We start from the raw sequence: 12,522 nt of genomic DNA, 5'->3' as shown, positions 1-12,522 counted from the left end.
TCCAATCGTCTGTGCTTCCTGCAGTTTCTTGTTATATAGGAAGTAGAAATGTACAGAGACTATGCGTTATAGTATAGGCTTGCGGTGCACCTAAAAGTAGAAAATGGTGAGAGGTAACGAGATGAGGCCTTCAGAGCGTGCCAGTAGCTCGCTGCTTGACTTTCACAGGTGTCTCAATTTTTGTGGTAAGCAAACAAAATCTTACCTGATCCTCTCAACCTGGAGAGCTTGCAGATCTGACCCCCCACTTAACAAGTGAGGAGGCCGATTCAGAGAAAGTGACACAAAGCCTGTTGACAACTGTAAATCAGAAATGGGCTTAAGGGTGGAGAGGTACCCTAAAGGGGCCCTGTAGGGCCCGAGCTGGACTGATTGGTGAAAACTGTCCAGAAATGTTATACTTTGTATTGTTAACAGGTGTTGCTTAGCTCCCGTCCCTTGTGCTCCTTCAGGGTGAGGCTGCCCTCACTACACCCCCCGTATCCTGGCATCTAGGACAGTGCTTGGCACATGGGCTCAATAAACACTTGTGGGATGAATTTGTACTTCAAGAATGTGAGTTAGTTATGATTTAATTGATTTTAAGTTACACTGGTGAATGAGGAATGAAGCTGTACAGGAAATGATTAAAGCATGAGTGGCAACAGAAAGGTAGAAAATCCCTGAAAAGGCAAATTAGAATGGTAATCAGGATGAGAGAATGGGTAGAGGAAGAAGGCATTGAGGTCTGAGTGGTATAAGTCAGAACAGTGTCAGCCAGACTGGGAGAGCACAGCTAAACCAGTTACCATCTGAATTTATAAGTCCCAGTGCTAAATTTGGGCACAAGCTTTCATCCACTCTGTGTCCAGTACCTCCCAGCGACGACTTATGAGGCCAGTAACTAAGCTCAGCACCATTTCTCAACTCAGCGGGATTATTTCTAAAATACATAATAAAGTAACAATGTCTGACACTTGGCGTTGCTGCTGTAGTTTGACCCTAATAGCAATAATAGCAATTGCAGAAAATGCGTGGTCCGCCCCACAGATCAGCGTTTACTTGATTCTGAACAGCACAGTGGGGAGGCTATGGGCTTCGAAGCAAGCTCAGTCTGGGCCCAAATTGTGACTCCCGCACAGACCAGTGGCCTTCAGGTCCCGTCTCTGCCGTGTGTCTGGGTCACGACTGATAACGACTGATAACCCAACAACCTGGGCCTTTTCTCGGAGTTTTCCCTATCGTGACTCCGTGTCCACCTGTGAAGCGGGGCCTCTATGCCAGCTCCTCTGAGGCAAGTGCGGTTTCCTTAATGAGCCAGCCTCTTGATGTCCCGAGGAAAGTGAATTCCTTAGCCGTGTCGATACTTTCCAATCGTCTGTGTTTTCGGCAGTTAGTTTCTGGGGGTACGGGGGGGGGGGGGGCGCAAAGGAGCTCGGTTTCCAGCGGCCAGGCCGATTGCCTCCCCTTTAGGCTCGAGGACGCAATCCAAGTCCGGCTCTGGGAAAATCCAATCCGCAGTTTTCCGCTTGCTTTGGCTCCTCGCCGGTCTTGCTACCGCTCCGGGGAGACGTGGGCCAGCCCTGGGCCGGGCGGCGAGAGTCCACCGGCCCCGGGAGGGCGGGCCCGAGCCTCCGGAGCCGGGAACAGAGCGCGGGCGGGGCGGGTGCCGCGGGACTACAAGTCCCGGCAGGCCCCGCGGGCTGCGCCGAGAGCGATTGGCTGGCAGCTCTAGTCCGACTGCCCCTCGCCGGCCAATGGGATGGAAGAGGGAGACCTGACCCGGTTCTCGAGGACCAATAGCCGTGCAGAGGAGGCGGGTGCTTCCTGACCGCTCACCTTGCGAAGGGGAAAAAATCACACTTAAAAGGTCGCGCGGGGCCGGGCGCCGGCGGCCTGGGAGGCCGGAGTCGGAAGACGCCTCGGCGCCCCCCGAAAGCGCCGCCAAGAGGGTTCGGGTCCCCGCGAGGGGCGCGCCGGACGTCGCCGGGGGCGGGGTCGGGGGCGGGGCCTGGCCTCGTTGTGGAGCGGCTCGTAACCATCATGGCGGCCGCGGGGGTCGGTGCCTGTCCCTGAGCGACGCCGGAGCCGGAGCGGGCCCCGCGGCTGAGCGGCCCCTCCGTGGTCCACGGCCCCTGCCCGAGCGGGGAGGCTGGGCTCCGCGGCGGAGCTCGGGGCATGTGACTGCTCGGCGGCGGCGGCGACCTCGTCGGGGCCGGGGGAGGGGGCGTCTCGGGCAGAGACCCCCGGGCCGGGGGCGGCTGAGGCGGCCGGGCCTCCTCCCCCCTCCGCCCGCCCCCCGCCGTCGGGGCCGCGGGAGCCCTGCGTCCCTGACAGCCCCGCCCCGACTCTGGGACCCCGGGGGTGGTCGCGGTTTCCTCCAGACCTGGGACGCCCCGTTTCCTGAGGCGTGAAGGAGCGTCGCCCCGAGTAAGCCGCCCGCCCCCCCCCCCCGCCCCGGCAGCCGCCCCCTTCCCCCGGCCGCCCCTCGCTCCGACCCGGCCCCGAGTTTGGCCTCGGAGTCCCCCCATTCAATCCCCTCCCCGCTGTCAAGCGACCTCCCCTGACCCAGGTTGCGCCCGCGAGCCTCTCATGCCCTGACTTCTCCATGTCACCCCCGGCCCCGTTTCTCTCAGCCCAGCCGCAAACTTTAATGCAAAGGAAAAGCCTGGACTGGTTTCACAGGCCTTTTAAAAAGCGGACTTAAAAGTTGCTGGCGGTGCATTCCTGCTCGTCTGCGTGGAGGGCGCGCTCGCCGAAGTCGGGGTGACCCGTGGCCTTTTCCGGAGGGCAGGGTAGAGGAGCAGGGCCAGTGGGGCAGGAAATGTGTCGGAAGATGAAGAAGCTGAGCTAGGGGGTGGGTGACTTCCACAGGAAGAGTTCTGGAGCAGTTTCCAAAGACGATCTACATTTCCTTTATGTGTGGGAAGCAAATGCTGGCGTGTGACTGACCCTCTTACCGCATCCCCTGTGAATATTTCTGTTTAGGTTTTCTTCTCGAAAAGAAACGGCTGCAGCCAGTAACAGACTCAAAAGCAAGCAGCTTTGGGGTAGCATTGCAATGCCATTACTTGGAGTTGATCAACTGCAAAAATAATCAGAACTCCTGTTTACACGCCCCTCAAGTGCGCTGCTCCCTGCTGTGCTAGAAGATGTCCTCTTGGTGACGTACCTGTCACTGCCCAGCAGGGACGCGGTGAATGTGAAAACCTCACGTATGTACTGTCTGTCTCCCCTCTGCACTCACGGACCTTCTGGAATAGCTTGAACCCTCTTCTGGAAAGGGGCGCCTATCCGTACTTTATGGGGCAGCAGCCTGGAAAAGTTCTTGGGGACCAGAGGAGGCCAAGTCTGCCCGCCCTGCACTTCATCAAAGGAGCAGGGAAGAAGGAGTCGTCGAGGCATGGGGGGCCGCACTGCAATGTTTTTGTGGAGCACGGTGAGTCTTTCGAGCTTGCTACTTCTGTCTTTCCTTCCGCAGTCAGCCGGGGAGCGCCTGGGGAGCTTTGGAACTGCAGGTTTGTGGGGTTCTTGCCAGTTTGCCCGGAAACTTGCTGGCCGTGGTTATCTCTCTTCTGTGTCTAAGAAAAAGCTACTTAGTGACTCTGTGGCTTTATTCAGAACCTCTCAGAGTTACTTATTTCTGGCCCGATTCCCTTTCTAACTTATTCACGGTGGACCTTGGACAAGGCAATTTACAGTTCCAGTTTCCCTAGGAGGTTGGACTTATCAGAGGCTCCTCAATTTGAGGATTCGGCTCTGGCCCGAAGCCCAGGCTCGTCCTCTGAGAACAGGGATCCTTCCCTGCTTCATCTACCAAGCGCCTGTAATCATCTCCTCAAAGCAGTTTGCCCTCCCCCCCAAACAAAAAGGTTAAGACCCACAGTGTCTAGGTGACAGGAGTACCCTTGGCTTTTTCACGAGTTGGGCTCAAAAATGCTCTTTGGATGGATGGGATGGAAGGATGGAGCATCATTCCTCCTCTTCAAGGGGACCCGCTGCCCAGTTCGCCACTCACGCACAGTGGTCAGGGATGGACTTCCATGGGGCTGGGATTCCCTGGTTAGGATGACACTTGGGGCAAGAAAGGTTGTCTTGAACGTTTTGATGACTGTTCATTCCCAGTCATTCTGTGTGAGATTTTAAGGCAGAGGGTCAGCCCCAAACCAATTCTTGGGGTCCTGTTTGTACTGTGGCAGCAGCCATGCTTTGGACTCTGTACTCCGTAGCAACAGAAGATACCAGTTGAGCTCACCCACCCCATAAGCAAACGCAATTGTGGAAGTGGCAGATACTTTGAAATTCAGCAACTCCGCCTGTTGACAACTCTGTTCCGAGAACTTGTACTTGATAGACGAGGCTTTGCTTTCTCACAGAAAAAGATCCACCCTGTCCAAAATTATTTGATTTTGAAATACTCCATATATTTTAGCACGGCTTTTAGATAGGTAAATGTGGTCATGTGTTGTGGCGCTTCCCGAAGACAGGATTTATGAATTTTTTTGCATTTTTAACTAGTGATGACCCTTCAGCTTTAGTGCAATTGATAGACTTTTTGGAGCGCTTTCGGCGAACATCAGAATGTAATTTTATCAGTGATCCAGTGATCCCACCTCTGGGGAACTCCTGGTGTAGAATAGCAGAGTCCTCTAGGTGCTTCCCATGCCCCTCGTGGGTCAGGAGGTTAAAACTGCTTTAGAACTGGTGCAGTTCTGACGGTGCTGAAGTAATGAAGGCCCCTTAGCGCGGTAGGGCTGGGGCAGCTCGCTGTGCTAGCAGCTGCTGCAGTCTGCCCGCCGTGCACTCTGTGGAGGGAAATCTACTTTCACTAAGGATGTCCTTGGTGAAGCAGCCAAAATTGTTGACTTTATTAACTCTTGATCCTTGTGGTTTTTTAAAAAGATTTATTTTTATTTATTTATGCATACAAGAATGGGGGAGGGGAGGTGAGCGGATTCACCAGAGAAAGTGGGGAGCAGAACAGGCGGATCTGCTGAAATGCACTGCTGAGGGGAGCGGCGGGGAGACAGGAGAGGTCTGCTGCGCCATATGGGCGGCTCCCTGGCCGGGGATGGAACTCGCGCTGCGGTGGTTGCGGACAGCCTCATAGTGCTGAGACTCAACCCCTTGTGCCACCAGGGAGGCCCTTGATCCTTGTGTTTTTATCTGTGTGTTCTGTGAGATGGAATGGGAAGTATACATCCAGCATATCTGATGTGTACTGGAGGACAGCAGTTATCTCTAGGAAGGCTACACGGGCAGTTGTTTTAGTTGCAAGCTGAACTAGTTGCTTTTTTTTCATGGACTGCCAGTTTTACTTGCAACTGTGACAGACACAGTATGGTTATTCAGCCTAAAGAAATGTATAAAGAAACCTTTTCAGGAAAACAACTGGTAGTATCTGTTGCCACTGACAAAATTTCAGCTTTCCAGTGAAAATCACAATTTCGGAAAGCCTCTGTCTGCTATTACGATGTAGCAATTCATGGTAATGTTTACATATATGAGATATTTTGGAATCTTGTGATGAAATGTATTATTTGGATGATTTACATAATTCAGCAAACTGATATGTTCTAAATGATCCCCATATGTTATAAAATAATGCACAGATAAAAGATCCACGAAGGTACAAGATGGCTAGTGGATTTTTATATAGCAGAATACAGAAGTTCATTGATAAAGTTTTAAATCCTACATTGCAATTAACCTTTAAGAAACTGCACCTCACTGGGTTTTGGTGCAGTTTCACAGAAGAATAGCCACAGTTACCTAAAAAGGCCACATTGGGGAGGAGAGCACTTATTTTTCAGTAATAATAAAAATACCTTTAAACAGCCAAATAAATACGTAGTTTAAACATTTCAGTTTAAACCTCTTACATGGTAAATGTTGACGAGGAAAGCCTTTTGGCGCCCTTATTAATTTTCAGGAGTGTGAAGAGGTCCTGATGCTGGAGCGTCTTGTGGAGAACGCAGGGGGTGTTGATGGCAGGCGGGTGGCCAAGTGCTGACAGTGAAAGGGGTCCATGCAGTTTTTAAAGAAAAAAAATTTGGAGACCAGTCTGCAGAGTATGGCCTCATTTTGTAACACAAAGCTTGTTTATGTGCTTGAGTGTGCATGAACTCAAATGTGGCAAGACTTAGAGTAGTTGTTGTCTCTAGGGTCTTGGGGTTTAGGTGGAATGGAAGAAAACTTGGCTGTTTCATTTTGCATTTGTGATGTTCCAGATTTCTTTTTACAACAAATTTGTGTTAAATATGAGGATATAAAAACCCAATTGATGCCGTCCAACCAAATAGTCACTTCTGTGGGGCACCTGTTTTTGAACACATTTCTTATGTCATATTTTACTGTTAAGTCAAATCAATTTTTTGGCACCTTGTCTATTCTTTTTCTAGGGGAATAAGGTCTTACTTTGTGTTACAAATTGTTCTTGACCTTTTCATGGGCAGATCTTTCTAGAGTTGGTTAATATCCATATAGATTAGATTAAGAAACTTTGTCATGAATGTAGTGTTGGAGCAGACAGACACTACTCTCACCGGCAGGTTGGCGAGAGTCTGAAGGCAGAGGGCAGATGGCCACTTTTTACCAGAACTTCAGGGTCAAAGAGCTTGTGGTAGGGACGGGGAAGTGAGGAAAACACGACATTATTTCATGGCCCATTTCAGTGACTTGACTAAAGAAAATTCTGATAGGAGGGTTGATAAAACAGTTGAAAGTATTTCGAGTAAACTTTTTTCCTTAGCATTTCCTTTTTCAGTCAGTATTTATTGAGCTCATGCTATGCGCCAGGTAGTATTTTAGTCACTGGTGGCACATTCGTGAACAGAAAACATCTCCTTGCTCTGTTCGAACTTCCCTACTAGTGGGAGGAGACAGACCACAAGCCAAAGGCGTGAAATACAGAGTACAGGAGATGGTGATGAGTGCTGGGGAGAAAAGTAACACAAAAGAGGGGAAAAGCCATGTTCTGTCGCGGGGTGTGATGTTAGGTCTGGCGCAGAGAGACCCGACTGAGGAGGGAGCATTTGAGTAAAGATCTGAAGGCAGGAGATGGAGGGAACAAGCCATGAAAACAATGGGGTAAAAGCCTTTCAGGCAGAGAGGTTCAGGGTGCACAGGCCCCGAGGCAGACCACGCTTAGCTGGTTGGAGAAGAAAAAGCCCAGAGTGGCTGGAGCAGAGAGCGCCGGGAGAGCTATGGGAGATAGGATGGGGTGGGGAGAGAATGGCTGGAGAATGTGGCCTTGTCCATATCAAGGATTTTGACTTGGACGCATGTGGTTTGGGAAGGCTTTGGGACGTGCTGAGAGAGGAGTAACAGGACCTCATTCAAGCTTTAATAAACTCTCTGCTGCTGTGGAGACTGCACTCAGGGGTTATTGCACTCATCTGAAGAAGGATGAGGAGGCTTGGCCCGGTATGGGGGGTGGGTGTGTGTGTTGGGGCGGGGAGAGTGAAGGGGTCAGATTCTGAATAGACCTGGAGGGGAGCTGTGCCGTGTGAGAAAGTCAAGGGCGAGTCCAAGGTGTCTGGACTAATAACTGGAAGGGTGGCGTTGCCTTTTAGTGAGATAGAGGAGCAGGAGTTTTGGTAGCGGGTGATGCAAATCGGAAACTTCTTTTAGGGCGTGTCACGTTTGAGATGTCTGCCTGGCACTCGGGCTTTGTCGAACAGGCGGTTGAGTCTCAGAGCTTAAATTCAGAGAAGCCGCGCTGGCCTGGGAGCCATGAGGGTGTGGATGGTATTTAAAGCTGTGAGAAGATTGTACTTTCACGCCTACAGTTTGCACAGCTAGAGAATGGAGAGTCTCGCTATGTGTCTTTCATACATGGAAGGTGGCGTTCAGGAGCTTATGAAATTAAGACTTTCCACTTTTATGTAGGATTGGTTTGAATCTTTTTTGAGGGGGCTGACACTTAAGTTTTGCACGGATGATTCTAATTCATCTTGAAGTTTTCAATCCCATTTTCTCTGGATTTTTTTCTAAGTCAAAAAGTTGCAGATTTTGCAAAATCTGCGCACATTTTCCCCTACTTTTCTGGGTGGAGAATGTTTTAAATGTAAAATAATTTCCATTTTAAAAGTTTTGTAATGCTTTTTGGGTTAGTGCTTAAAAAGCTGAAGCTTTTTTTAAACAAATTATTTCTGGATTTTCTAATTTTAAATTGGCACAGCTCTGTCCTTAATTATTTCATGTATGTCAAATGTCTTCTTAGGAGCTTAGGTGAGAAATGATTTTGAAAAATTGTCTGCTCTCAGTTCGAATCTGCTTTACACTTCTCAAATAAAACTTCATTCGAGGTCAGAGGGCAGGGACTTGACAGGTCAGCACTGTGGCTTCCTCACTGCTGAGGGATGCCAGGCACCTCACGGGCAGACACTGTGGTGGAAACAGGCAGCAAGGAAGTCCAAGCCTTAGAGAGGTTGGAAAGATTGCATCTGGGAACTTATGGGGGGCTGGATTATGGCACGTGAACTGTGAAAATGCAAAGTTGTGTGTAGTTTTCCTGAAACTTTTTTGCCCATATGCTTGTAACATAGAGGGAAGTAGAAATTTCGGTTGTGTGCAAGGAGGGTCATCAACGACAGTTGAACCAAAAGAATTTGTCCCTCATTTAAGTGAAGCATCCTAGCAAAGACAATAAAAATTGTCCGCATAATTGTCAGCAGAAATTGGAGAAAAACAAATAATTTTGTCTGGTTTAAGAGCCCCACTGTGCTGTGTTCAGCTCTCCACGGGTATACCCCGTGTTGTGAGGTATTTTTTGAGTGGGACGAAAAGGGATGAGTTCACAAGCTGGAGCTGGGAATTATACCCACCGGAGTATGTCAAGCTTATTATTTGGGTCTAGGGGTGAAAAGATTCAAGTTGCTACCTGGAAGGTACACTTCAGTGAAGGAAGCCTCCCCCAAGGCTTGGGGCACAGCCCCGGCCTATTCCTGGCCTCTTGCCTTTCGGTGCTGTGCCCGGCTTCACCCTCCTGTGCCCTTCACCTGCTTGTCTTTCAGAGCTGCTTGGGCCCCTCAGCCAGGCGCCATGGAGCACGCACTCACTCAGGTGACCTGCCCCAGCAGCCTGGAGTCCCAGTTCTGGGAGGTGGCTCTCAGCTGAGCTCCCTCTCTGCACCTTGGCTGGCAAGCACCCCAGGCAGGAAGTTGGAGGGAGCGTTATTTTCTTCTGGCCAGCTTCATGGCACTGCCTTGCCTGTGGTATCAAATAGGCACTTCAGATTTGCATTTGCTTCGGGCAAAAGGATATCTGCTGTTTGTGACTAGGCCTGGCCAGAAGCAGTTCAGTTCTTCTGTACTTCCACCTGAGCAAACTTTTTTTTGGTGATTTTTTTTTCCACTCAGCATTATTTTCGCAATAGTCATTGATGATGTTGCAGGTAACATTACTTTGTTCGATTTCCTTGTTATTTAGTATCTCGTTGTATTAATATTCAAGAGTTTATCTCCCCCCGAGTTATTTTTTAAAGAGAAATGGCAAACTATTGTATGTGTATAGAAGGGTAGTCTAGTTGTCCTCTGGAGGGCCTCTCAGCTTCTTCCTCTGGGTAGACAGAGATACCACCTCAGTCTCTTACCCCACTGCCCTGGCCACCTGCCCCACCTCCTTGGCATCCTGGCTGCCAGGGCCTCCCTCAGCTTGTTCCCCTGGCACCCAAGAGAGCAGCACAGCTGGAAGGCCATGAGCACCTCCCATATCCATGCTGTCATTGATGGACATCCGGGTTTTCTTCAGTTTGGGCTGCGTAAGAACACCGCTGTGAACACCCTTTCTTGTGTTTATACTCCTCCCAGGACTGTCGCTTTCCAGTGACTCTGACTACCTGGTGGAGTAAAACCTCCAGTTTAGCTCTTTAAGATTGTCTTAGCTGTTCTTGAGCCTATGTTTCCAAATGCAATTTAGAATCAGTTTTATCAATTTCTGTACCCAAACAGAAACACGTGTCAGGATTTCCTACTGGAGTTACACTTAGCCTTGAAATGACTCTGACTCCAGGAATGGAATATAAAGACTTCTTATTGATGAGGCCACTTTTTTTTTTTTTTTTTTACTGTTAATGGTAAAGCCTATGTATGGTCCCTATAAACTGGTGCAGTTTTCAAGCTCTCTGCTTCTTCCAGTCACCCTGCTGTCATTTAAAAAATTGTTCTTCTTTGACACTTAGCGCGTGGTTCCTCGACAGGGGCAGCCGTGGTGATTCGTCTTCAGTGGCCAAGCGCTGGCCTTTCACAGCCTGCATGCTCAGTGGGTGTGGAGCTAAGTCTATAATTGGGTGTTTATCTCTGTGCCCACTCTGTAGCAGGTACTGTGTCAGTCGGGGGTTGCACAGCAGATTTCCCCAGAACAAGGGGCCGAGACAGCCAACACAAGACTCTTTGTCGTGGGGACCGCCACTGGCCATCTGCTTGGGAGAAGGTCGCCTCAACAGTGTGGGTTCCGTCCGCAGACGGGCTGAGCCCAGGCACTTGCTCCTGTGACCACTGCTGTTAAGCACTGCGTGGGGCGGGGGTGGGGGGACGGGGGGTGGGGTGGGGGTGGCGCCCAGCAGCTCCCTTCATCCCAGTTCTCTCCTTCGTACAGTGTGGCTACTTCTGGCCACTCACTGAGTCTGGACGTGTGGTACAGGCGTGTCAGGCTGAAACGCTCTGCGAAACCATTTTTATTGGTTTCTTTTTGACCCTGCCAGGATTTTGTTTCTTTTGCAAATACAAGCAAATATGCACGTATTATGCAAAACTAGCATTTAGGCTATTATCGTTTTATCCTTTCCTTTCTTTCCTCTTAATATGTCCTCCTCATCACTGCCTTTTGTTCTTTTAATGACTGCGTTGTAGTCTTCTATTTTGGAGGTGACGTTGTTTCAAATGATCCCTTATTTCTGGGCATTCGGGTCATTTTCAGTCTTTAGCTATTGCAGACAACACTGCAAGAATAACCCTCTGTCCTTCTGGACGGTGCAGGTGTAGCTGCGGGAGAGACTCCCACAAGTGGGAGTGCTGGGCGGATGGGAAATGCATGTGTGATTTTCATTAGTAGGTCCATGGTATAGTAGTAAGTAGCTAGCTGGGGTCAGTCAGTGATCGCTCGCAGTGTAGTTACTATATTGGTGGCTACTGCTCCCCAGTGCCCTTCAGCAAACACTTGTGCTGGTTCACACTCCCGTCACTTTAATGTCTGAGAGCAGCTGCAAACCCAAAGCCTCAAAGAGAGTGTGTTGTCAAGCTTTGGACCTTTCGCCAGCCTGAAATATAAGGAGTATCATGTGGTTTACTTGGTGGCTTAGGAGTGGAGTGAGCATTTTACCGCACTGGAGGTGCCTACACATTTATCTTTCTGTGAACCACCCACCAGGCTCTGCACAGCAGATCCTGAAGTAGGGACTGCATGTATGATGCAAAACTAGCCTGACTGGCTGCACTGCTCATGGGACTGCCACATCCTTAGCCCAGAGAGGGTCCTGGTAGGTGGTTTTCAGCCCTAACCTAACTGTAGGTAGAATCTCCTTAGGGGCTTGGAAAGACTGTGCCAGGTGCCTCCCAGGGGCTGATGGGTAGGTCTGGGGGAGGTGTGGGCACCTGCTTTTGTTCTGTTTTTGAGTAAGGAGGGGCTTTATTCAGAAGGCCAAGAGCCGGGGTGGGGTGAAGGGACTGTTGGAGGGCAGAGGGTGTGCTCTGATCAGGAGGCCTGCCAGCCGCTTCTTGGTTTTGGTTTTGGTTTGAATTCCCCAGGTGCTTCTGACTGCAGGCTCCAGGGTCACTGCTCCAGTGGGCCTGAGCATTTTAAAGTGACCCAGCCTGACTGGAAGCAAGGCCTCTTCTTCCCTGGTCTTCCCTGGGAGCCAGTGTCAAGCGCTGGGAAAATGGGGCTGCTACATCTGGCTCCCTCTGGACTTTGGGTTATGGGACCCGATCATTTCCTTATTGCTGATGCCATCTTGATTGGGCTCACGCACTCTTAGTGGGGCAGCCAGTGTTGCCCCTTACCTCTCCCGATCACTGTGCCAGCTAGCGCCATAAAATATGCTGCTGGAATACCTTGGATAGTGGCACTTTGTTAGAGATAATGTTACTTTATGGCCTTCAAGCCCCATCCTGGGTGGTGGTGGCCTGGTGGCTCTCTCTTCAGGAAACTGGCGGGCCAACCAGTGCCGGTCCTGCTGCTCCTGCCTGTCCCTGTACTTGGCTCCTCCGAGCCACGTGTAAAGAGCACAGGACCTCTGGTTGGAGGAACTTTCATGTTTGTTCCAGGCTGTGTTGCGTAGAAGTCCTAGGCTGCAAAAGCCTGCGGAGGGTAAAGCTGCCCGAGAGGCTGAGGCTGGTGAGGAACTCAGTGCAGTCCCAGGGCCTCCTTGAAGCCCACTCTGACCGCTGTTTCCCTACGTGTTAAAACAGCTCTGACCTCAAAGAGTGTCCATACTTGAAGAATGATGTTTGATTAGGAGGAAAGTAAAGAAATAAGTCCTAGCGCACAGAACCTCAAGGCTTAAGGTACAATCACGAGGCTGCCCGAGGGAGAATGAACCCG

At 50.4% G+C, this 12,522-nt stretch overlaps 2 protein-coding genes across 2 annotated transcripts in view; both read left to right on the top strand.

Moving 5' to 3' along the window:
• Window positions 1-2,587: 2,587 nt before the first annotated feature.
• LOC311174601 (uncharacterized protein) lies at window positions 2,588-2,686 on the top strand (the record flags this gene model as incomplete). Its single annotated transcript, XM_084239154.1, has 1 exon — window positions 2,588-2,686. The coding sequence occupies one exon, from the start codon at window positions 2,588-2,590 to the stop codon at window positions 2,684-2,686; it is 99 nt and encodes a 32-aa protein (XP_084095280.1).
• Window positions 2,687-3,255: 569 nt separating this feature from the next.
• ABL1 (ABL proto-oncogene 1, non-receptor tyrosine kinase) overlaps window positions 3,256-12,522 on the top strand; it is a gene marked incomplete at both ends in the record, with an annotated part of 98,788 nt that continues 89,521 nt past the window's right edge. Inside the window, one exon of the mRNA XM_084238431.1 lies at window positions 3,256-3,418. Within this exon, the coding sequence (XP_084094557.1) occupies window positions 3,283-3,418 (136 nt within the window). The remainder of the gene's footprint in view (window positions 3,419-12,522) is intronic.

Source organism: Talpa europaea, assembly GCF_964194135.1.
Source record: "Talpa europaea genome assembly, chromosome: 7".
NCBI lineage: Eukaryota > Metazoa > Chordata > Mammalia > Eulipotyphla > Talpidae > Talpa > Talpa europaea.
Note: the sequence above shows the minus strand (reverse complement) of the source record. Positions and strands in the feature narration are given on the sequence as shown.